At 56.8% G+C, this 22,659-nt stretch overlaps 11 protein-coding genes across 11 annotated transcripts; 5 read left to right on the top strand and 6 right to left on the bottom strand.

The window, feature by feature from the left end:
- Nucleotides 1-231: 231 nt before the first annotated feature.
- Nucleotides 232-2,964, bottom strand: MKK02DRAFT_23539 (nucleus protein; the record flags this gene model as incomplete). The annotated part of the gene is made up of 11 exons (XM_053086743.1): nucleotides 232-439; nucleotides 485-942; nucleotides 987-1,103; nucleotides 1,151-1,255; nucleotides 1,306-1,686; nucleotides 1,735-1,902; nucleotides 1,949-2,149; nucleotides 2,198-2,479; nucleotides 2,549-2,693; nucleotides 2,745-2,794; nucleotides 2,854-2,964. 11 exons carry the CDS (start codon nucleotides 2,962-2,964, stop codon nucleotides 232-234), a joined length of 2,226 nt encoding a protein of 741 aa, XP_052948150.1.
- A 467-nt stretch (nucleotides 2,965-3,431) lies between these two features.
- MKK02DRAFT_36138 (NOL1/NOP2/sun family-domain-containing protein) lies at nucleotides 3,432-5,949 on the top strand (the record flags this gene model as incomplete). Its single annotated transcript, XM_053089357.1, has 9 exons — nucleotides 3,432-3,679; nucleotides 3,725-3,805; nucleotides 3,849-4,403; nucleotides 4,455-4,560; nucleotides 4,604-4,781; nucleotides 4,825-5,195; nucleotides 5,241-5,510; nucleotides 5,557-5,752; nucleotides 5,804-5,949. 9 exons carry the CDS (start codon nucleotides 3,432-3,434, stop codon nucleotides 5,947-5,949), a joined length of 2,151 nt encoding a protein of 716 aa, XP_052948149.1.
- Nucleotides 5,950-6,144: 195 nt separating this feature from the next.
- MKK02DRAFT_42758 (uncharacterized protein) lies at nucleotides 6,145-7,606 on the bottom strand (the record flags this gene model as incomplete). Its single annotated transcript, XM_053092147.1, has 9 exons — nucleotides 6,145-6,452; nucleotides 6,511-6,725; nucleotides 6,784-6,915; nucleotides 6,973-7,091; nucleotides 7,146-7,180; nucleotides 7,235-7,246; nucleotides 7,297-7,410; nucleotides 7,471-7,530; nucleotides 7,579-7,606. 9 exons carry the CDS (start codon nucleotides 7,604-7,606, stop codon nucleotides 6,145-6,147), a joined length of 1,023 nt encoding a protein of 340 aa, XP_052948148.1.
- A 776-nt stretch (nucleotides 7,607-8,382) lies between these two features.
- MKK02DRAFT_42757 (putative oxidoreductase) lies at nucleotides 8,383-9,730 on the top strand (the record flags this gene model as incomplete). Its single annotated transcript, XM_053092146.1, has 6 exons — nucleotides 8,383-8,421; nucleotides 8,490-8,835; nucleotides 8,893-9,165; nucleotides 9,220-9,408; nucleotides 9,455-9,610; nucleotides 9,657-9,730. 6 exons carry the CDS (start codon nucleotides 8,383-8,385, stop codon nucleotides 9,728-9,730), a joined length of 1,077 nt encoding a protein of 358 aa, XP_052948147.1.
- A 233-nt stretch (nucleotides 9,731-9,963) lies between these two features.
- MKK02DRAFT_42756 (uncharacterized protein) lies at nucleotides 9,964-10,785 on the bottom strand (the record flags this gene model as incomplete). The annotated part of the gene is made up of 4 exons (XM_053092145.1): nucleotides 9,964-10,280; nucleotides 10,347-10,447; nucleotides 10,542-10,617; nucleotides 10,689-10,785. The coding sequence occupies 4 exons, from the start codon at nucleotides 10,783-10,785 to the stop codon at nucleotides 9,964-9,966; spliced, it is 591 nt and encodes a 196-aa protein (XP_052948146.1).
- A 377-nt stretch (nucleotides 10,786-11,162) lies between these two features.
- Nucleotides 11,163-13,402, top strand: MKK02DRAFT_22258 (uncharacterized protein; the record flags this gene model as incomplete). The annotated part of the gene is made up of 10 exons (XM_053086541.1): nucleotides 11,163-11,242; nucleotides 11,289-11,424; nucleotides 11,538-11,662; nucleotides 11,717-11,790; nucleotides 11,850-12,133; nucleotides 12,203-12,303; nucleotides 12,362-12,431; nucleotides 12,490-12,579; nucleotides 12,656-13,091; nucleotides 13,293-13,402. The coding sequence occupies 10 exons, from the start codon at nucleotides 11,163-11,165 to the stop codon at nucleotides 13,400-13,402; spliced, it is 1,506 nt and encodes a 501-aa protein (XP_052948145.1).
- Nucleotides 13,403-13,834: 432 nt separating this feature from the next.
- Nucleotides 13,835-15,736, bottom strand: MKK02DRAFT_42754 (putative RAN protein binding protein; the record flags this gene model as incomplete). Its single annotated transcript, XM_053092144.1, has 4 exons — nucleotides 13,835-14,356; nucleotides 14,399-15,319; nucleotides 15,364-15,472; nucleotides 15,606-15,736. 4 exons carry the CDS (start codon nucleotides 15,734-15,736, stop codon nucleotides 13,835-13,837), a joined length of 1,683 nt encoding a protein of 560 aa, XP_052948144.1.
- A 415-nt stretch (nucleotides 15,737-16,151) lies between these two features.
- On the top strand, nucleotides 16,152-17,298 carry MKK02DRAFT_42753 (26S proteasome non-ATPase regulatory subunit 8; the record flags this gene model as incomplete). Its single annotated transcript, XM_053092143.1, has 6 exons — nucleotides 16,152-16,241; nucleotides 16,290-16,359; nucleotides 16,413-16,665; nucleotides 16,721-16,828; nucleotides 16,879-16,996; nucleotides 17,083-17,298. The coding sequence occupies 6 exons, from the start codon at nucleotides 16,152-16,154 to the stop codon at nucleotides 17,296-17,298; spliced, it is 855 nt and encodes a 284-aa protein (XP_052948143.1).
- Nucleotides 17,299-17,529: 231 nt separating this feature from the next.
- MKK02DRAFT_22681 (D-Tyr tRNAtyr deacylase-like domain-containing protein) lies at nucleotides 17,530-18,626 on the bottom strand (the record flags this gene model as incomplete). The annotated part of the gene is made up of 5 exons (XM_053086610.1): nucleotides 17,530-17,811; nucleotides 17,881-18,065; nucleotides 18,293-18,421; nucleotides 18,467-18,529; nucleotides 18,584-18,626. The coding sequence occupies 5 exons, from the start codon at nucleotides 18,624-18,626 to the stop codon at nucleotides 17,530-17,532; spliced, it is 702 nt and encodes a 233-aa protein (XP_052948142.1).
- Nucleotides 18,627-19,600: 974 nt separating this feature from the next.
- On the top strand, nucleotides 19,601-20,527 carry MKK02DRAFT_42751 (RlpA-like double-psi beta-barrel-protein domain-containing protein-containing protein; the record flags this gene model as incomplete). Its single annotated transcript, XM_053092142.1, has 3 exons — nucleotides 19,601-19,788; nucleotides 19,850-20,039; nucleotides 20,087-20,527. 3 exons carry the CDS (start codon nucleotides 19,601-19,603, stop codon nucleotides 20,525-20,527), a joined length of 819 nt encoding a protein of 272 aa, XP_052948141.1.
- Nucleotides 20,528-20,944: 417 nt separating this feature from the next.
- MKK02DRAFT_42750 (uncharacterized protein) lies at nucleotides 20,945-22,491 on the bottom strand (the record flags this gene model as incomplete). The annotated part of the gene is made up of 8 exons (XM_053092141.1): nucleotides 20,945-21,058; nucleotides 21,130-21,337; nucleotides 21,407-21,510; nucleotides 21,575-21,709; nucleotides 21,773-21,882; nucleotides 21,942-22,043; nucleotides 22,096-22,373; nucleotides 22,427-22,491. The coding sequence occupies 8 exons, from the start codon at nucleotides 22,489-22,491 to the stop codon at nucleotides 20,945-20,947; spliced, it is 1,116 nt and encodes a 371-aa protein (XP_052948140.1).
- Between the last annotated feature and the right edge of the window lie 168 nt (nucleotides 22,492-22,659).

Raw genomic sequence — 22,659 nt, 5'->3', positions numbered from 1 at the left:
ACTAGAGACGGCGGAAGCCATTAGTACTGCACTTTGAAGGGTGCGGTGAGATGCGTGTCAGTGGGACAGAAGGCGAGGCAGTCGGTGGGGGCAGTAATAGTAGGGGGACATAACGCGATCCGGGACAATATATGGGATCACAGGTCGTTTTTGAGTATGTGTCAGTATGTCCCCTGGAGCAGTGGCACCGGAGGTGAACCAACGTGCGACCTCTGAAGCGGATGAGATTCACTACAAAAACGTCAACCTATCCTTCAGCGCCCTCGCACCAATCGCTTCCCACTCGTCCCGCCTAATCCACATATCGCTCAAACTCTCCAAATTGCACATCACGCTCACCCCTTTCCAGCTCACAAATCTCGGATTGAGTCCTCGAGGGGGCGGGACGATCTGTACCTCGGCAATAGGTAGGCCCTTGGCGCGGAGGAGGGGCGGTAGACTGAACGTCAGCTGTATCATCACACCAAAAGAGCATATAGCTCACCGTTCCGCGATAAACGGGTAAAGACCCTTCAACGCCGACCCTCCGCCAATGAGCAATATACTCCCCGCGGCCGCCTTGACCTTATTCTCCGTTCCCGCCATCGCGATCGACGCGGCGATAGCTGCGTCCAGGGGCGATCTCGCCGCTTCGCCAATGACGTCGATGCCGTCGTATGCGGAGACTGGAATGTCCGCTTGGGCAGGTGCAGGAGGGAGGAGGGGAACGGCTGGGGCGATGTCTGGGGGAGCAGGCGTTCCATTCGTTGAGCCGGCGGGGGTATCGGCGGGTCGCTTGTCGCTAGTTGCTGATGCTTGCGAGCCGTTCGGTTCGACGATGGTCGGTTTGGGTATGCTAGCATCGCCGTTGGCACTGGCGCCGTCGATCTGCATGGCGGTGTCCGAGGTGTTGACCTCGGGCGTTGGAAGGAGATGGGTCACGCATGAACGCATAGCAGCAGTCTGCGATCAGCTCAACTGCGCAGATGGACATGTCGGCAACTCACGGGCTCGCCATATGCGGTTGACAGGAGATCGTCGACGGATTGAGCTTCCTCCCAGAACGCAATACGACCAGATCCAGCTTTTTCTTGGAAATCGATCATGCGAGTGTCAAAGAAGCACTGAAAGTCAGCTGGAAATACTCGATACAAAAAGGTAAAGCACATACAAGAGGAGCGAGAATGTTCTCATCATACGTTCGGAGCTGGTACTTCTGCGTCAAGCCTTGTTCCTTGAGGACGTAGACATCCCAGGCGATATTTGCCACCATGTGCTAGATCATCAGCTCTGGCCGAATGCTTGAGACCGTGGCAGCTGACTCACCTCCTCCAGCGTACATATCTTCTCTTTCAGCTTGTCCATCATCGCCCACTCCATCGCCTTCCCCAGGTCCAGCTCCTTGTACGGAAAGTTGGACTGCGTCAACATCGCCACCAGCGCAGCCGTAATATCGTCTCCGCCGTAATCGAGCTTGATCCGCGTATCCGGGTTGAGCATCCCTTCGTCGACGCACGTCACGGACGTCGTCGTAGCGCCAATATCGACGACGCAGGCGGTAGACATGCCGGCGGAGAAGATGGCAGCGTGGCCTTCTTGGTGGATCGCTATTTCCTTGAAGCCGAATTCGCCAAAGAGGAGGGAGACGAGCGCTTGGAGATGGAGGCGATCGTTGTGATCTGGGATGAGGAGGACGACCGAGTATTTCTGCAGTGTCAGCTGGCGTCCGTCTTGGTGAGGAAGGGGGTAGCTCACATGGTAGTCCCTCGGATGTATGTCGAGCTCGGTGCGGAGAGATTCGTGCAGAATCGTCGCGATGTCATCCATCAGGCTCTGAGGCGATTCCCAGTCCCGCATATTCAGTCCTCGATGGAGAAGGGGATAGCGTACTTTGAACCCAGAGCCACTGGGTAACCTCAGGGCCTGTCATATCAGCTTGACTCGAGTCAATCGCGAGATCACAGCTTACATCTGTTCCGACAAAGAACTTCTTCCCATCCACTTCGGTCCAGTCAATCCGATATGGGTCGTTGTGCTCCGGTATAGGTTCTGGCCGAACTTTGGCATTATGCTGCTTGACGCGGAAGCCATCCCGATAGTCGGTCGAAAGACGGTTCTGACGAAGTCGATTACGGAGATAGTCTCGGAGATCTTCTATATGCTGGTCGACCTGGGAGATGAGCATCCCTCATATGAGTCTAGTGAAGCCATGGCGCACCGGATCTACCCATTCTTCCTCTCCGTCATCAGTCCCATTGCGCGCAGCGGCATTCCCATTCTCCGAAATCTTCTGCCTCTTGCGCTCCTTCTTCTCTTTTGCCTCCTCCGCCAGCCTCTTCGCTCGGCTACCCGGGACAACCGCCTCTTTACTTCTTGTGGCCGAGTTTGAGGGACGAGCGATACAGAATGGTATCTCTTTTGGGTAGAAATCGGATGCTCGACCTATCCGGAGATTACGGGAACCGGGGTGGATGATGAGCGTATGGCTGAGCGGTTGGACCTAGACTGTCAGCTGAGATCCTTGATACTGTTAGAAGCAAAAAGGCGCCTGGTAGCTTACCGGACCGACCTCCTCCCCTGCTTCTACACGCTTCGCCCGTTCCGCCTCGGCTTCCTCCTTCTCGGCCTTGGCTCGCGCTTGGGAGATCTGCCTGATCACATCGACGTTCGTCTCGCGCACTATGAACTCTCCAGCCGGGTTCTTGACGTGGAAGCTAAGTCGTCAGCTACGCGTCTTGGACGAGGTCGACTGCGGTCCAGCTCACAGTCCAGGCGCAAAGGCAGTGGTGTGTTGGAACAGCTTCTCCACCTTCTTCTGCAAAAGATCAGCTGAGGGTCGCCGCGATGGTGGCCATCCACTCCGCTGAGACGTACCTTCGGTTTCTTCGGGTACACTCTGCGTACAGGCGCAGAGGACGGCCCCGCTTCAGGCACCTCCGCCACATCGGCAATGGCGCTGCCTTGGGGTATTTGCGGACTCTCCATCAAGCCAGACCGCTGCGGCAGTAACCCAGTTCCTGGACTTTTGCCATTGGTGTAGGGCACAGACGAGCCCCGAGGTGGCGATGCGGGCGGCGTCGTCGAGATGCGGGTCCTAGGCAAGGGCGCAATGGAGGTCATGTCCGGGAGCTCTGGCGAGCCATTGGTAGAGTCTGGCTCAGAAGGCTGCAGGACCGAAGGGATTTGCCCCGTTGCCGTGAGAGGGATCCGACCCGCTGTGTATGGGCTGACCATGATGTTGAATGTATGATGCTGATGAACGTCGCCGAGGCTCTCGTCGCTGTCGAAGAGGTCGAGCACAACGTCGGGTATGATATATGATACCGGCCACCTCCGCCTAGAATTCCACGTCATACAGCCATGACGGCATCCGCAAGATTTCTCAGCTGTTCAAGGTCCACCTCTTCTTCTCACCTCTTGCATTCATCGATACCTCTGCTCAATACACTACAATGGGCTACAAAGCAAAGAACAAGCAGGCACCGCCAAAGCCCCTCCCGGGTACGACCGAGCCCGGAAAGAAGCGCAGGAGGGACAAGGGCAAGAAGCGCGCTTCGGCTCCCAAGGATGAGCGGAGTAGTATCAAGGCACAGGCGAGCGGAGGGCGGCACAAGCAGGTCTTGCCAGGGAGGCGGAAGAAGAAGGTGGATGTGGTAGATGAGGAAGAGGACAGTGACCTGGAGGAGGCATTGCACCAGGGGTGAGTGGACCGATCTGCAGCTTGAATAGTGGAGCTGATCAACAGGGAAATGTCACCGGATGAGGACGAGGAGGAGACTGTCAAGGTCAAGTCCATGAAAGGCAAGGGCAAAGCAAAGGCCGATGAGTGAGCTTACTCGCTTGTGGCGTAAGCGCGTGCTGACATACAGCACCGACGACGTCTCTGATCTGCGCAAAGCGCCCGCGAAGGATCTGGACTTTGGCGATTCCGACGATGACGGACATGACGAGGGCAAGGAGGTACTGCCCACCGGTCAGCACATGTTCGACCTGGACGCGATGCCGTCGGACGAGGACGGAGAGGACGACGAGTTTGATCTCGGCGAGGGGGAGGACGACGATGATCTTCTCGGCGACGAAGACGACGACGAGATGATGGACTCGGACGCAGAGGAGGAGGACTCAGCGTTTGCCTCCTCAGGGGATGAGGATGAGATGGAGGTGGACGAGGCGAATGACCCTCGCACTGCTCATCTCCGCCTGAACCCCGAGCCGGGATCAGACGACGAGGACGGAGCAATCACGACCAACCTGGAGGACGACCTTACCAATGAGGGGTTCACGCTGCCCGCGGTGGACAACGGCGGTGAAGTGGAGGACTTTGAACACGGGACAAGTCTGCGCGAGATCGAGACGAGGATGAGGTGGTTGGTGGGAGTGTGTGCTGGAAAGGATGAGAAGCTGTCGCAGGGTGTACCGGGAAAGTGAGCTGGTTATGGACTCAGAGTCTCTTAAAGGTGAAGCTGATCCCTTAGATCTCGGTCAGATCACCTTCTGCAATTGCAACACGACATTGCCACCTACTTCGGCTACAATATCTTCCTGGTCGGCAAGCTGATGAAGCTGTTCCCAGTGGACGAGGTCAGTAAAGCGATATGTCTTGCAGTATGTAGCTGATCTTCAGGCTATCGCTTTCTTCGAGGCCAACGAGTCCCCCCGACCCGTCACCATCCGCGCCAACACCCTCCGGACCCGTCGGAGAGATCTGGCTCAGGCCTTGATCAACCGCGGTGTCCAGCTCGAGCCTATCGGCAAGTGGAGCAAGGTCGGGCTCCAGGTATTTGAGAGTCCCGTACCAGTCGGTAAGTTTCCCCTTATACTTCCATGGGCCGTGCTGATCATCAGGTGCCACCCCCGAGTACCTCGCCGGGCAGTACATGCTCCAATCCGCCTCCTCCTTCCTCCCCGTCATCGCCCTGGCTCCTCAGCCCAACGAGCGCATCCTCGATATGGCCTCTGCCCCCGGTGGCAAGACCACCTACATTTCCGCCCTCCTCCAAAACACCGGTCTCATCTTCGCCAACGACTCGAACAAGCAACGTACCAAGAGTTTGACGGCCAATGTCCATCGCATGGGATGCAAGAATGTCGTAGTGTGCAACTACGACGCGAGGGAGTTTCCGAGAGTTATGGGTGGGTTTGATAGGGTGTTGCTGGATGCGCCGTGTAGTGGGACCGGAGTCATCAGTAAGGATGCTAGTGTCAAAGTCAACAAGGTAAGACTTACAGCTTGGATAGTCGGGTCAATAGCTGACTCGCAGACCGAGCGCGACTTCCAGCTCCTCTCGCATCTCCAAAAACAGCTCATCCTCTGCGCACTCGACTCGGTCTCCCCAAACTCTGCTACAGGCGGATACGTCGTCTACTCGACCTGCTCCGTCACTGTCGACGAGGACGAAGCTGTTGTGGACTACGCCCTTCGGAAACGGCCGAATGTACGGCTCGTACCCACCGGTCTCGAGTTTGGAGTGGAGGGGTTCAAGGCATTTGAGGGAAAACAGTTCCATGAGAGTCTGAATTTGACCAGAAGGGTGGGCTATCATCTTCGTAACGGATTGGATTTTAGCTGACGCCCAGTTTTACCCGCACAAGCACAACATGGACGGGTTCTTTGTCGCCAAGTTCAAGGTCGAAAAGCGGGTCAAGAAGCAGTCTGATGAAGATGCGGAGGAGACGGGTCCGCTCAGGAAGTTGAATGATGAAGGCGAGCTCGTCGAGGAGGAGCAGGAGAGGTCGGCATTTGATGCAGAGGCAGACGCGACCATCATACAGGGTGAGCTTCCAACTTCTCGCTTTGCACGAGAACAGAGCTGACGCGATATAGAGGGCAAAAAGAAGCACCTCCTCAAGACCAAGGGGATCAAGGTGGGCAAGGGGAAGGGTGTGGAGAAGGCGCGGGCGGAGAAGGTCGTCAAGCCAAGAGGACCGACGGGGGCTGGTAAGCCACAGCGGGTGAAGAAGGCGGAGTGATTTGGGATCAGGTTCCTTGTTACCATATTTGCATGTATAGTCTAGACAATTCTTCTACTACCGCAGGACGTCTGTCAAGCTTTGTCTGCTTTTCAGGGGAAAGCGACTGTAGGGCTAGGAAGGCTGGGAAGGGAAGGCTAGTCTACGTAGCCCAGCCCCGCTTGAAACACTTGCAACCTCTCCCTTCTGAGGGGACTAGTTGAGCCTCTCGAGCGCATCCGAGCGCCACTCGAGATGAAGCTCCGCATTCGCCTTCCACCACTCCTCGAACTCCTGCTCCTCGCTCACATCTACTCCTAGATCCTGTAACGCCTTTGTGCTCAATTGCGTGTTCTCCGGTCGCTCGGTCTGTCCTGGCTTTGACTCGGGCTTGTTGCGATCGGGAATGACGTGCTTGATGGGTAAACTGAGCGCAGAGGCGATGATGGTGGTCATGTCGTACTTGGTCAATGACGGGGCGGGGGAGGCGTAATGGAGGATGGGCGGGAGGGCTTTGTCAAGGTCTGACAAGGTGAGCTCTGAGTCTACATATCGGAGAGTCTGACCGTCAAAGCAGCTTACGCGTAAGATGGACGAGGACGCGTCCGACGTCCGAGACGTTCGTAGGGAAGCGAACCTGATAGGCGTCCATCTTGTACTCTTTGCCAGACTGGTCCTCCACGACTAAACACGTCAGCTTGTCTTCCGCTGATCCATAGACAGGAAGCTGAGAGCTGGACATAACATCTTGCAAGATGTTGACGGCGCTCTCAGCGTTATACGTCACTTGCCCGTACCTGCTAATCAGCTAATGCAGCTCCGGTCATCGGTATCACCCTCAGCGCCTCAGCTCACAAGATAGGAACGCGCAGGACAGCGACGTTTGCCCCCGCCTCACGAGCTTTCAGGACCTCTTGCTCCCCTGCGAGCTTCTGTCGGCCGTACATTTGCAGAGGATCGGGCTTGTCATCGACTTCGTACGGCGGACTATGCGATCAGCTTTTTTCGGCTACATGACATGCACAACGCAGCCGCAAAGCTCACCTTCGGCCGTTGAATACGTAGTCGGTCGAGATGTAGATCAAAAGGAAGCCATGTTGCTGTGAGAGCTTGGCTAGGTGGGCCGGAACAGCTGCATTGATACGAGCAGCCTTCTCGGGATCCTGGGACACGTCAGTGCGTTACCTGAGGGAGAATCTGGGGCAGCCATTGCGTACCGCTTCTGCCACGTCTGGTCGCCTTTCTGCCGCGCCTAGGCTGGTCAGTGCTAGTTGCCCAAAGCTCGATCTCAAGACTGCCCACTCACAGTGTATAACAGCTACACGCAGTCAGCTCGCATTCCTCTCCTGAAGTGAGAATGCAACTTACCATCGACCTTGTTCTCACTGAAGAACGCTTCCACCGCGCCTTCATCCATCAAATCAAGCTTGGTATACCCTTCATTCGCGCGACTGAACGCCAGGCGGATGACAGTATGTTCAGCTTCATTCAATTTTCAGGGCCAGATCCCATAGCTGGCAGGGTCACGGGGGCATCACTTACCTTTATCACCCTTCGCCTCAAAGCGCTTGACGACGGCCCTGCCGAGCAAGCCAGATGCACCTAGCACCATTAGTAAAGCTCCCTTGGCCGTCAAGCTAGGCAGCTTACCGGTGACTACTACCCTTTTGCCCGTCATGACCACTGTATGAGGAGGGTGAGGTGAGATATATAGAAGCTGAGTGAAGGTATTAATTGAGGAAGCTGCTGGCTGCTGGCTCCACGCGTCATATCGGCACGATGCCGTCATATTCTGAAACACCCTGAAACACCCCACCCTCGGCCGGTGCCTTTCGGTCACAGCTTTCCCATCCTTCGCATACACTCTTTCAGAAGCATACCATCTACTGAATAGGAGGACAGGATGTTGATCTACAACGCTGCTGGGCTCACACGGCGACGAAAACGGGACAGCAATTTTGCATTTCGCGACCTCCTCTACTGACGTAAGAAGACGTAATTGCTCCTTTGGGCCGAATTTCGGAGGCCTGTCCGGCCGCGACCGCCGACCGCCGCTCTCCGCGGAGTCCGTCCGCCCGCCATGAGTCCAGCTCGGAGGGTGTAGATAAGCGGGTGAGCAGCGATGCTAGGCGACAACAAGGCTGGCAGTCGATCGGATGATCCTCCTCTCCGTGACAACTTCGGTGTTCTGTTCGCCTACAAGCTTGTCCCGTCTCAAGGGGGTGTTGATCCTATTGCCCCATCGGGAGTTGGGAGCTCGGTGGAGGTCGGTGGAGGTATGCAGCAACAAAGGTGGAGGCGCAGGTGGAGGTCCGAGGCCGAGAGAGACCCCCAGGCCGCTGTATATAGAGAAAGGGCCTGTTAAATATCGCGCTCCGCCACCGCCGTCGAGTCCCAAGCGCACCGCCTGATACCTCATACTAAAGCAGCTCCCGAATACGACCACAGACTGATATGTCCTCCACTGTCCTCATCACAGGTACCACCGCCTTCGTACGTACCCCTCCCGCTGCTTCATGCACCCCACTGGCAACCCCGACCAAGCTACAGCTGACATACAGCTTGGCGCGCATGTGGTTGAACGTTTCCTTCATGCAGGATGGACCGTCCACGCGACGATCCGCTCATCATCCAAACAGCCCGCTCTCGAGTCGTCCCCGTTCTTCGGGCCCTTCATCCAGTCCGGCAAGCTCAAGCTCTTCACTGTCGGGGACCTCACCACCGCCAACTATAGCGACGCGATCAAGGGCTGCACAGCCGTCGTCCATGTTGCCTCGCCGGTTGAGTTCACGTCCAACGACTTTCGGAAAGACTACCTCGCGCCCGCACAGGAAGGCACACGGTCGGTGGTCGAGGCTGCTATCAAGGAAGAGGGCGTCAAGCACATCGTCATGACTTCTACATACGGTACGTCCTTTCCTCTCTACGCTGTCTCTCCCAAAGCGGGCCGAGCTGACCTAAAAGGCGCGGTAGGCTCGCACCAGGACGCACCGTGGAAACAGGTCGGCACCACCTTCACCGAAGCGAATTGGAACCCCTATACCCTGGAGCAGCTGGACGAGATCGCTAAAACCGGCGTCAACACCAATCCCTACTTCCCTCCGCAGTCCCTCTACTATATGGGCGCTAAGAAGTACGCCGAGATTACAGCCACCGAGCTGTGCGATGAGGCGAGGAAGAAGGGACGGGACATCTCCTTCGCGGCTATGAACTGTGTCATCATCGCTGGTCCGCCTAGTGAGATCAACCCTACGTACCCGGATGAGCAGATCGTGAGCTGACACCGTCCAGTCCAGCCTCAAGACTCGTTGTCGCAGGGCGGCATGTCGACCGAGATCTTCTACGCCCTCCTCGGCGGCAAAGACGCCCCTATCGCCCCCGCCGACTTCCCATATATGGTCGACGTCCGAGATGCCGCCGAGGCGCACTATCAAGCCGTCGTTCGAGATGCCGATGGGCGATTCAACCTGAGCGGTGGACGTGAGTACTGGGACCCCTTCCGGTCGGGGTTGTAGCTGACAGGTAGCGTACTCCTTCCAGCAGGTGGTGGACTTCCTGCACCAGGCGTACCCCGCCGAGTCACACCGCGTCCCGGTCGGTACGCCCGGTAAATACGAGTACAAGGATCCGGGAGTATACGGCTTCGATTCGAGTAAGAGCACGCGCGAGTTGGGTATCAAGTGTGAGTCTGTTTCGTGGTGGAAGGATATCGCCAGCTGACAGTTTAGATCACACTTTCGAGGAGACCATGACTGCGGCGTACGACCGGTTCTTGCAGCTCGAGAAGGAGGGTCTGAAGTAGTTAGTGGACCGACCTAGGATCAGTGTATAGAAGATACAGCCTTGGTGAGAGACGGTCCCAGCCTTCTTACTCTGTCAGTATTGCAGTGATATACATATCTCGCGGCCCATGAGGAACAAAGTCAAGAACTCCGTCGTATCCCACCGTCTTTTCCCATAAAGCGATCCAGAACCCAGCCAATACTAATAGACCGAAACACCGCCAACACCCCTCCCTACTCCATGATAACCCCCTTACGCCTTGACCTCCCCCTCCTTCTCCTTCTCCCTCGCGGCCCTCCTAGCCCTCCTCGCGTCCTTCCGCTCATCCTCATCCCGCTGCATTTCCTCGGCCTCCTTGAGCCGCTTCGCGAACTCGCTCGCCGTGATCCTATCCTTCTTCGCGAGGGGGTACGCGCCCCCGATACCCGTCGTGGCGTCCATTCCTGCCGAGGGCTCGCCGCCTGTTGAGGTAGAGCCGGCTTCGTCAAGAATGCGCGAGCGGGGCTGGATGGCTGGCGCAGATTCGCCCGCCTTCCTCCCGGGCCATTGAGTATCCGGCGGGAGATCGCCTGGGCATCAGCCTCGGCTAGGGAAGGGCAGAGAGAATCTAAAATGGTGATGGGGGTTAGACGTACCGAGCATAATCTGAGATTTGATATAGTGCGTAGTCTGCTGTTGTCGTGTGATGGCGACGGAACCGTACACTACCATAGCGACGACGGTGGCTCCTTGTGCCCTGTAGAGTCAGCTCCTCCTTCATTTCATTGTACGGCGACCTCGGGCTTGGTGAATAACCAGGGAAGGGCCTCGATAAGCTGGGAGACACTCACAATACACGCATTCTCAACCAATAATTGAAGTTCTTCCTATTTCCAGTCCGCAGACTCAGCGTCGCCCCGACAAGGGCTACGACGGTCGCTGCGCATCCTTATAGGTCAATTGTGTGCGTTTTTTCCGATCTGGGCCTCCAAACGCACCTGCAGGCACGATAGGCTGGCTCTTGCACCTCTGCCATATGTAATTTGTGAACGTGATGGGCTTATAGGGCCGCTCCTCTTCGTCGGGATAAGACATGGTGTCCAAGTAATCGTTTTTCGATGTGTTCTGATGATTGAGAGGCGTTTTCCCGCTAAATGGCGCTCGATTCTGCCCCTAAGATCACGTGGATGAGCGGACGAGAAGCTGCTTAGAGGGAATAAGCGCGGATGTAGGTGCCTTGTCAAGGTAGTCACAAAGAAAGCAAAGACGAGAAGAGATATGGGCGATCTCAAGATCTTGCGAGATTTCTCCCCGCCGGCCGGACGATGACGATGACGTGTTACAACATTGAGGAATGCGGAGTTGCTTCTTTGACGCGGGCACTGGCCTCCTGCCTTTGTCCTCCACCCACCTCTCATCGAGCCAGGTGTAGACTCGCCTGTTAACTCGTAAACCGGGATCATGCTGATGTGATGCATCCCCTCAACCCCTACCTAGCCAAAAAGCCCGACTTTGCCCACCTCGCCTCCCTACACCCGTCTTTCAAGCCATAGTAAGCTTTCCTCCCCAGAGGGCTAGGTCAAAGCTCACGCTCCTAGTGTAACAGTATCGCCTGATGGATACGCGTCTATCGACTTCCAGGACCCAACGGCGCTCCGGGCGCTGACGCGCGCGCTGTTGAAGGAGGACTGGGGGTATGATGTTGAGCTAAGGGAAGATAGGCTGTGTCCTACGGTCTGTCGACTCTACCGGCCCTCAACCAGCGCGATAAATAGCTGATGGTCAGCTTGCGAACCGGTGAGTCAGTTCACTGCCATGGACGGAAGGTGGGGTTCCTCAAGCACTAGCTGACGTCATACAGGTTGGATTATCTATACCATATCCTCGATATCGAGCCGTACCTCTCCTCTTCCGACGCGTCGTCCCCAGAAAGTTCAGCGAGTGGCTCGAGACCTCTCAGAGTGCTAGATATGTAGGCTCACTTCTTCCGTCCTCCTTGGTGGCGCAAGCTGAACCGGCATCATAGTGGGACAGGCCATATAGCTATATACCCCCTACTATTGCGGCACCTCCGCCCGACAGCCAGAATCATAGCGACGGGTGAGCTATACCCCAATTGTCCTTCTCGAGGTTGAATAGCGGGTCAGCTGACTGAGCAGAGCTGGATGCCGTCTCCTTCCATCATGCAGTCAAGACCCGCCTCTACAACGAAATCCTTCCCGCCTCTATTTCTATCCTCCGACCGTCACCTGACCAACCAATCCTCTTCCCCATCTTTGACGGCCTCGCCAATTCCTATTCTACGTCTAGAGAGGCCGGCGAAGGCGACTCCTCGAGTAAGGAGGCGGACAAGTGGGACTTTGTCATCTGCAACCCTCCCTTCTTTGGGTCGGAAGATGAGATGCGCGAAGGGAGAGAAGCGAAGCAGAAGGGCGCTCCGGCTGTGAGCTCCTCTGTTCTCCCTCATCTGACATATCTGTAGACTGAGGAAACCGTGAACTCATCCGAGCAGGCTCCGACAGCTTCAGATAACGAGCTCATCACTCCCGGCGGAGAGGTACAGTTCGTAGGTCAGATGATACGCGAGAGTCTTCAATTGCGGGAGGCATGCCAGTAAGCTGGAGCCAGCCCCTCCTGATCTCAGCGAGAATGTATCAGCTGATCGCCGCAGGTGGTATACCAGCCTCATTGGGAAATACAGCTCGCTCATGACGCTCGTTGAGCAGCTCAAGGGCGCCAAGGTGAGCTCACGCGTCGTGAATAGCTACTCGCGATGATGGCCCAAGCTGACCTCTGCAGATCGACAATTACTTTATCCACTCGATCAAGCAGTCACGTACGACCCGATGGATCCTAGGGTGGAGTTTTGGCTCGATCCGACTTCCCGACGTAAGCTTCACACCCTTCTCACGTCCGCGCTTTACTTTGTCGACTCAGGAGAAGGATACAGCTGATGGCTTTTCAGAGCATCACCCGCGTCGACCTTATCCCCGGGACGTCCTTCGCTAAGCTCCTCGCCCCGCCCAATAGCTTTGGACTTACACCCGAGCCTCCCCTTTCTACCGAGATCCTCCGAGATCGGATCGAAGGCATTCTTCGGGACGTCCAGCTCTTCCCTCCCATCCCGTCCTCTACCGCCTGCGCTCAATCAGCCGCGGAGACTGAGGACACACCCTCAACCGGCGCACAATCGACAGCAGCGGACAACGCAAACGTCATTGCCATTGCACCAATCAGCAATACTTGGTCTCGAGCCGCTCGGCGTCAAGCGGCCCGTGGAGGCGGGAGTGGGTCTGCTGCTCCTTCCCAGCCATCAGGATCGGGGGCAAGCGCGCAGCCCCTCTTCCGAGCTACTATCCACTTTTTGGACGTTCGGGCTTTACCACCTCCCAAGCCTGCCGGTACCACCTCGCCGGGGAAGGCCAAGCAAGATGGGAAGGATGGACAGGATGGACAGGAAGATAGGGGCACGTATTTAGGCGCGGAAGACGAAGGCAGGGAGACAGAGGAAGGCAGGGAATCAAAGGAATGCAGGGCAGTCGGAGTACCAGAGGTGGAGAAGACAGCAGAGGAGTCGGCATATACAGCCACCAGAGGAAGAGTGGAGTTGCGCTGGCTGGAAGGCAGAGATCGGAGCGTCGTAGAGGGATTATGGAAGTTTATACTCACCAAAGCGGGGTTGGTGGGTGGTACCAGTAAGGGGGCTTCGTGATCTACTCTAAGGTTACCTACGCGTAGAAAATAGAGCTGTACCCTCACAGCTATAGTCGAATAGCAGCACAAGAATGGATGTACGTATTTCATCTTGGTATTGACAACTGCTACCAATATCGCTCATATTCCCCCTCATTCACCCATCAATCAGCCTATACACACACTGCACTCCCTAATCCCACGCATCCCCGTCGATATCCTTAACATGCTAAGTACGAAGAAGAAGAAGAAATGGATGAGGATGCGGATGGGGGGATGTGCTCGAATGATGGTGTGGGTGTGGGTGTGGTGATGGTGATGGTCGGAATGCTTTGCGTATGGTCGTCGGTCCCCTCGTCTCTTCGTCCCCTCGTCGTCCGTCATCCGCCTCGTTCCATTTTTCCCCCTGTCGATATTTTCACTGGATCGCCTCGTTCCTCACTCCACGCCACTACTTCTGCTGCCTGTCTCCCTGGGGCGCACCTCCCCTCCCCCGTCCGCCCCGCCCCCCTCGGCCCGACGTACGCTCCACAAACCCGTCCGACCCCTGCTGCTGCTGCTGCTGCCCGCCCTGCCCGCCCATCGCGCCCCCTCGCCCACCACCGCGTCCACCGCCCATCCCGCCCCTCCCTCGCTCTCCACCACCATTCATCTGCCGCTCACCACCGACAGGTCCCTGCTGACCTCCGCCCGGCCCCTTCATCCTGCGCTCATCCTTCTCCTTCCTCGTCTCGAAGATGAGCGACCCCGACTGGCCCTGTACCTTGACGCCACCCTCGCCGCCCTGGTTGGTCTGCAGAGACGCGATGATGGCTTTGGTGGCCGACTGGATCGACTTGAATTCGACAAAGGCGCAGGCCTTGTTGCCGACAATCTCGACCTTGCTGACTTCGCCGAACCGGGACGCGGCCGCACGGAGAGAGTTCTCGTCCATCGGCTCGCCGGATTGGTCGTTGGCGGCCCAGTTGGGGAGCTGGACGTCAGCAATGCCCACACAAAAAGCAGGATGACTGACCTTGACAAAGCAGTGCGAGGTCTTGACGCGCATGGCGTTCTCCACGGCGGTCGACTTGGGGCCGGAAGACGAGGCCGAGGGGGCAGAGCCGTTCGCCTGCTCGGCCTGAGCAGGAGCGACTTGGACCGCCTTGGGAGCGGCGGCGGGTGGGGCACTGACGGCGGGGGCATTGGCAGCGGCGGTGGGACGGGCGATAGCAGCCCACGACATGGGTCCCTTTGGCTTGGCGGGTGCGGCAGGTGCGGCCGGGGCAGCAGCAGGAGGAGCAGCCTTGGGAGCGCCGTTGGCGGCGGGCTGCTCAGGCGCAGGAGCCGACTCCTCGGCGGAAGGAGTGGATGTAGTGGGCTCCTCGACAGCCTGGGCAGGCTCAGACGGGGCGATATCCTTGTCCGGAACGGAAGCAATAACCGCCTCCTCCGGAACAGTCGCCTGGTCGACCTGTGCGGGCTCGCTTGTTGGTTCTGGCCCTGATCCGACGTCCGCCGCGGGTGCCTCTGCGACCTCCTCCTCCTTCTCCTCCTCGACCGGCGCGGCGGCCTTCTCCTCGACGTCATTGTCGACCGGCGCGACAATCTCCTCGGTCGCCTTGACCTCTACCGGCGCGGGCGCCTGCTCGACCGGCGCTGAAACCTCCTTGTCCTTGGCGGGAGTGGTCGACGCGACCGTCGTCTCCTCATCGTCGTCCTCATCATCAACCTCCTCCTTCAGGTATCGGAAAATGTCGTTCAGGACGAAATAGCCGTTGGGTTGTTCGGCGAGGAAGAAGGTTTGGGTGAATTTCCGCCATGGACCATTCATGTTGGACATTTCACCGATAACGAGGATGATGATGCCGCCGTTGGCGGAGGATTGAGAGTCGATCTGGTGAATGTAGACTTTGCATTGGTCGTAGCCTATCGAGGTGATCCGGGCGTGGATTTCCTGAAAAGTCAGCTGAGTCCTGCGCCGGTGAAGTGGTAGCTCACCTGCTGGCCGAGTGCGACCTGAGCCTCCTCGCCTTCCTCGCCGTGGATGAATGTCGAGCGCTTGTTGTAGAAGCAGTGGAGGCGGTGAGGTTGCTTGTTGACAAAGTTGCTGATGGTCAGCTGAGCCAAGACAAAGGGTGAATTCCAGCTCCGCCTCCGCTGTGCCGCCACTCCGCACTGAGCCAGCTGCCCAGAAGAACGATACCCTCCACACCATACCGAGTCTGGCGGATCTGACTCACTAGTACTGGGGAACGAACTGCCATCCGACATCGTTCGGCTGAACTTTGCTCTGCGTAGCAGAAGACTCAGCGGCCGGGATAGGAGCAGCGGGGTGACCATTCCCATTTCCATTCACGTGGGGAGCGGACATGATCTATACTATCAGCCAGGCGCCCGCTTTGATCGGCTTGCGGTAGCTGAAGTGGAGGGAGGAACGCACGGAAAAAGTTGGATGATGGGGATTGGGTAGCTGATGGGCTGATTCCTAGAGCTGTGAGGCTATTCTTTTGGGCTGTTTCGGACGGTAGGTGGATATCTCCTGTAAGATAGCTGGGAGATAGCTGCTGGGAGGATGAGATATATATGGTAAGGAGAAAGGGTGATGATGGTGACGGCGGAGAGAGGGAGAGAGGCTGACAGCAGCAGGTGAGTGAGTGAGCGGGATCATTTCGGGAATTTAGATTAGTGGCGTTTCAGAATCAACCACCACCAGCGACGCGCAAGCAAGCAACCTCCACCCATCATCATCAACCATTGCATACCTCATACAGCCTATACCAGCTACCATGTCCCTCCAGCAATCCCTCACAGAGCTCCAATCAGCCTTCGATAAGGGCAAGACCGAGCAAGTCACGTCTCAGCTTAGCAAGCTCAAGGTGGGCCCCGTCCTTCCCCTCCCCTCCTGACGTCCAGCTGATAGGCAGCTCGAGCTAGCCAAGTCCGGTCTGTACTTTGCTCCCCCAACAGCCACCTCTAACGACCTCGTCGTCGCCCGTAAGCCTTCTTTCTTGCCAAAGAAACCAAACAATGTCCTAGCTGACATTCAGGCTCGATCCTCGAACTCGCCTCGTTCCACTCCCTCCGCCTGCACTCGCTCAAATCATACACTGCATACAATGCCGCCCTCCAGCCATTCTACGCTCTCCCAAACCTCCCGTCCTCGCCAAACAGGCCGGTCATATTAGGGCTGTACCTCCTGGCGTTACTGAGCGGGGGTCAGTTGACCGAGTTCCACACGTTGTTGGAGAGGTTAGGACCCGGGGAGATGGGGGATAGCTTTGTGAAGCTCCCAGTGGACCTGTAGGTCTTCCGCTGGCTTCTCTAGGGTACGGAAAGACTTCAGCTGATATGATAGCGAACGGTGGTTGATGGAAGGCGCGTACAACAAGGTGTATCGGGCGAGGGAAAGGGTGCCGAGGGAAGAGTTTGGATTCTTGCTCGAGAAGCTTATGGGGACTGTCCGGTGAGCTACTTGTTCCACATCAGTCGTATTGGGCTCAAGCTGACCTATAGGGCTCAAATAGCAGCCACGATCGAGGCGTCATATCCCTCCTTGGGGAAACAGAACGCGTCAGGACTGCTGTTCTTCAAGTCAGGAGAGGAGAAGGACCTGATTGAGTTCACTTCTTCTGTAAGTCCACCTCACCATCCACCCCGCGACTGTCGATCACATCATATGGTACTTGACAAGCCCGTGGATATTTCGCTGACGTCCAGCGCAAATGGACACTCAACCCCTCCACCTCAACATTCACCTTCCCCTCTACCAGCCCCGACGATACTCCTACCTACAACACCAGCGCCAATCCCTCCGCCACCTCTTTTGGGGCAACCGGAAACAGCATGTCTGGCGGAGTGACCCGGGGGATCCCGATGCGGACGATGGTGGGGCCTGCGCTGAGGTTGGCGCAGCAGCTGGAGGCTATTGTGTAAGGTGAAGTCGGGTTGAGAAGTGTACAAAATAGCAAGATAGCGATCAAGATGAATATCATGCGTTTATGCTGATGCTGCATCACCTCTAATCATCTACCTACTGGATCTACTAAGCTGATTCACTTTCTCCTCACTTGATCTTCCTACCATATACCATACACCTAACCTATGCTACATGTATCGATCTCCACCTCTTTTCAGTGTAACACATCGCCTCGTTCCATGCCCGCTCTAAGCCTCAGCCCCAGCTCCGCCCACTGCCCCTCCTCCTGCGCTCTTCGCTGCCTCCTCGGCCGCCTTTCTCTCTGCAAACATCTTGGCATTCGCGGCCCGCTTATCCGCCTTGGCCTTTGCTCTCGCCTTGTACGCTTCTGGCGACTGATCCTCCTCTGCCCCATCGCCGGCCGGGGTGGCTGATCCCGAAACGCCCGATGCTGGGGTGGACTGCCCATCTCTTGGTTTTGGTTTGCCAGAGCGCGAGTCGAGCGAGTCGAGGATGATCGTTAATGGGCCCTGCATGTAAGCCGTTTGTCCATCGGCCATCATCTCCAGTCTGAACAGAGCAAACAACGGTGGACTCACATCATTGAGTAACGAAACATCCATCATCCCCCCAAACTTGCCATCTTTGATCTTATCCGGCTTGTGTGTTTTCCGCATATCTTCCAGAAAATTATAGTAGAAATCCCGGCTGACCGTGGAGGGCATGGCATCGTGAAAGTCGGGCTTGGAGCCTTTGAAAACCGCCATGAGGGTGAATTGCGAGACTGCGAGAGTCAGCTTGGCAGACTCTCTGGCTTCCATCCGCCTCTCCTGCGCTCCATCTTTCCTCGTAGAGCTGCCTCTCTGAAAACTCATCCGGTGAGATGCGTCTCGTCCTCTTTCGGTTCTGCGCCTTGCACTTACACCCGTTCTCCTCCCCCTTACTCCGTCGCCTCCTCCTTTTTCGTCCGTCTGCCTTGCCGGCTCAAGATAAGCGCGCCCAGAGACTTACCGCACAGCACCTCCCCATCTATATCTTTCACGCTCCGCTTCCAAGACCCCCATGCGTCCCCTGGATCTTCAAACAGCTTCGCACCTAATATCTTCTTCGTAAGTATGTCAGAGTCAGACTTTTGGTCGTCTAGCGTATCAGTGATTGAGCAGTGAGTGGTCGAGAGTGGCTCACTCTTATCTATCCCGATGAGAACGAGTAGGCCTCGGCCTATTTCCGAGATGACCTCTCCGTCGACTGGCGGTTCAGCTGTGTTTAGCGGCGACGAGTGTGCATTTCGAGCAAGCTTACCTGTGACTGAAGCTCTCGTCACTCGTTGCAGCACCGCTCTCATTTCGCCTGGAGTGCAGTGGGGTAATGGGGTGTCTTTGCAATGACGTCCAGCTTTAGTCCAGCTCACAGCTGAGCCGGCGGCAGCTCGGGGAACGCACGGACCCCGGACATCCCTCTCCAACTCCATTCCCGAGATCGACGGCCCGATCGGCGTTCCCACGTGCACGATAGGCTCCGATCTGCCGGCTACTTACGTGAGTCTGCCGTCAGAGATAAAACGAGGGTGCCTGTCCCACGAGCTGTTTCAGGGACACCGGGCCAGGGACAGGGATGGCGCTTTCCGTATCTGAAACGAGGGTGCCGGCTTCAAACGTACAAACGTAACAACACCGAAAAAAATAAGCGGACGTCCTTTGAGCGTGTGGGTGTGGCTTTGGGGGGCGTCAAGCTCAGAGGATGGGGTGGGCGTGCAGTCGTAGAGGTGGTAAGCAGGTGTCTTGTCTTCTTGCTCTTGTATCTATACATCTGTATTTGTGAGAACAGCGGCAGCTGAACTGGCATTCAAGCTTAGCTTCAAGTTGAAACATTCCTTCCCCTCCACCGTCGAAATTAAGATTGACTCGTCCGACAGGACAACCGACCACGGTCAAAGCGCAATCCATCCAGCCACCGCATCATCGTCATCGACCTGCCAGCTTTAGCTTCAGCTTTTTGGCATTCAGTCGCTCGCTCTCGCAAAAGTCAGTGGTCCATCGACTACACCTCACACTCTCTACTCCACGCTCTTTCCGGCCTTACCTACCCCTCGGTCCACCTCGGTACCCCCGCCTGTGTCTCACCCCGGACTCATACCCGGCCCCAAACACATATCTCGGCCTCCCAGCTCTCTCCATATCTCAGCCTACAGGCCGTCATCCCACGCTACACGCACCACGGTACCAGCCATCTCAGATCTCTGCATAAGCCAAGCCTGGCTCGCAGAAACTAGCGCTTCCAGCCCCCGCCTCTTTCTCATACCACATCCCATCGACAACGATGTTCCTCTCGACACTCCTCCTCGTCCTTCCGGTCCTCCCCCTCTCTCTGGGGTTCGCGGACCCCGAGCTGCACGCTCGGTCCAGAAGTAGGGCGCATGCGCACAGGGGGATGCTGGAGAAGCGGCAAGGGTTTGGAGGGAGGGCAACGTTCTATGATGTTGGATTGGGCGCTTGTGGGGGATACAAGTGAGTCTGAGCGGTTCCTTCCTTCCCTGCTTCCTCGAGTGACCTATGCTGATATCCTCAGCGTCGCATCAGACTTCATCGTCGCTCTCAACTCTCCTCAATTCGGCGGTGGATACCCAGGACCCAACTGCGGTCGGGCGATAACCATCTCTTACGGCGGCAAAACCGCCAACGCTGTAGTGCGGGATCAATGCCCTGGTTGTGGTTACGGTGATCTCGATTTCAGCCGAGGACTCTTCAACTACTTTGCTGTCAGTCCACACCTTCCTTCGCAGGTGCACCCAAGCTGATAGTCCAGTCTGAAGACGTCGGGACGTTCCAAATGTCATGGTCATGGTCCGACTCGCCCGCTCCTGCGCCCGCACCATCCACGACCGAGAAGCCCACTCCTACCTCTACCTACACCCCACCACCTACGTCGACCTACACACCCCCTTCTTCCACATCTACCACACCCGCCTACACTCCCAGCTCAACATCCACCTACTCGCCTCCTCCCTCATCCTCCTCTTCCGCCGCGCCCTCCTCCTCATCTTCCTCTGCCGCTGCCTCGTCTGCATCGTCCTCGGCGAGCGCGTCCAGGATCTCCCAGTCGGCGTTGGACGACGTCGTCTCCACAGCGACGGGCCCGGCCGGCCCTGCCCAGACTGGAGTGATTGCAAATGCTGGCGTGCTTGTGCTGCTCAATCAGGCAGTAGCGAACCTCGGTCGGGTCGTCGTCGTCGGCGCTCAGGCTTAGGCCTCAGCCGGGCTGTTCAGGCGAGACAACGAGAGAGGGGGTGGAGGGGGTGGGGTGAACGAGGAGGAGCATCGGACAATCAGGACACTCGACACCTTTCAGCATACTTTCCGGGTACTGGGCGTTATCATTTCGGGACACTGGGTACTTCTACTTCATAACTGTTTATCTTTTGGGCATCGTGGAGTCTATCAGCTCGTTATAATTCATTCTGTCTATCTGTATCTATAGCCTCACACACCTGCATTATGCGATGTATGCTCATATCGCTCGCCCTCGCCCACTGGTCGACAGACCTTAGAGATTGTGCTACCTCGGGATCTCTATACAACTCGATACGTACTGTCCATACTATGTCCAAGAACCCAAAAGATGCCCTGCTGGCCGCCTCTGCCCTTCTCTTCTCCTGCGTTCTGTTTATGCTTGGATAGGCCTTAAGCGCATGAGCACATCCCCAACCAGCCCCGGCACGTCATTCGACCCAACTGCGATGCCTACCGCCTCACCAATGTCCATGTCGCTTCCGTCAAGCTAAGTGCTATCAGCTGCGGTCACTCCACATCGTTCTACGGACTGAGGAGGGTCAAGACGGGGAAGCTCACCTGAGCATCTAGCAGTCGTCTCGAAGCCGGATCAAACTCCAATACAAGCTCCACAGCATCTGCTCCCTTCTTCGCCTTCCCGGAGCTGGATTTCGCCAGAGAAGGAGCGTCGTAGGTGATGTGGAGAAGATGTGATGGTCCTCTCGTTGACGCGCGGACGGACTGGATACCGAGGAGGGAGCGATACAGCTGCATCGAAGTAGATAACCTTCAGACGTCAGCGCCTTCTCCCGCTGCTGTGATACGGTCCGCATGAGACAGCTGAACAGGGACCTACCATCGGCATAGCTCATCCACCTTTGTATCCCCTTCTTCTCGGCCCTCGCGAACTTCTTTGGCCCGAGCTTCTTCTCGCTCTCGTTCTCTTTCGAGCCGCTTGACCTATCAGATCAGCTAGAGCTTAGGGGCCAATACGACCGGATCCCGAATGAGCCCAGTAGCTCACCTCCTTGGTCGTCGCAGCAACCTCTTCCCGTGCCTTGTCGACCTTGTAAGACGTACTCCCAATGGTATCCGTCAACCGCTGCATCTCGGCGATTTGGTCATCCAGCAGCTCGCCCGCTTGATTCACCGTCAACCGCTGAAACCATCAGCTCATTGGCTCTCCCGTCAAGGATATGGAACCGGCAGCTGAGAGACTTACATTCTCAGGCGGATGAGTCGCCTTGATGCGGGCCAGCTCAAGCTCCATGTCCCTTATTTGCTTCTGCAGCGCCAGGGCCTCGGCGACTTCTGCATTCACCTTCATACTTCCTATATAGTCAGCTGGGGCGTCTCGCCATGGACAGGAAAGCGATAGCCAGCGGACGTACGTGCTGAATTCTCCTCGGCAAGCTGGATCGCCCCAGTCCGCATCGCCTCAATCTCCGCCTTGAACGCCTTGAGCGCGGCCTTGCGCTGTGCGTTCCTTTGCTCTGACGTGTCAGCTATGCGTCCCCTTATATGGGTGTGATCGCGGTAGCGCACCTAGAGCCTCATTATCCCCCGGCTGCACACCCTGCGGCTCATCCCCCATAATCGTAAACAAGAAATTCCGCTTCGCCTCCTGCTCGAGGTGCGTAAACTTGAGTCGTCGAAAGTACTCCTTCTGCGCGTCCATCTCGTCCTTGACCGCTAGGGGATTACTAGAATCCAGGGACATGCCGCCATCGTTGCTGTTGACAGTGACGTCTTTCAAGGCGCGCTCGTGGAACCGGTCTCGGTGCGCTTCGAGCGCGAGCGGGTTGGAGGCATTCGCGGCTAGTCTGCCTGGTCAGCTATGGGGCGCTCACGGCGGGGTGAGGGACGGATAGCTTACGCGTCGGTCTGAGCGTGCAGCTTGGATGAGGAGGCTTGGGCGGTGGACATGCTGAGTGTGGACATGATAGCTAGGTGAGAAGAGGGAATGAACAGAGAGGAAGAGCAAGAGGGGTTTGTTGACAAGTTGACTTTTGGGTGTTGACGCGCCTGATTTTGATTAGCAAATTTGATTCCGCTAAGGTAAGCTGTTGACAATGTTGGCGCTGCAGCGCTGCAGAGCTGACCAGCGCA

Source organism: Dioszegia hungarica, assembly GCF_025882075.1.
Source record: "Dioszegia hungarica strain PDD-24b-2 chromosome Unknown MKK02contig_6, whole genome shotgun sequence".
In the NCBI taxonomy this organism is placed as follows: Eukaryota; Fungi; Basidiomycota; class Tremellomycetes; order Tremellales; family Bulleribasidiaceae; genus Dioszegia; species Dioszegia hungarica.
This window is presented reverse-complemented; position numbering and strand designations above follow the sequence as displayed.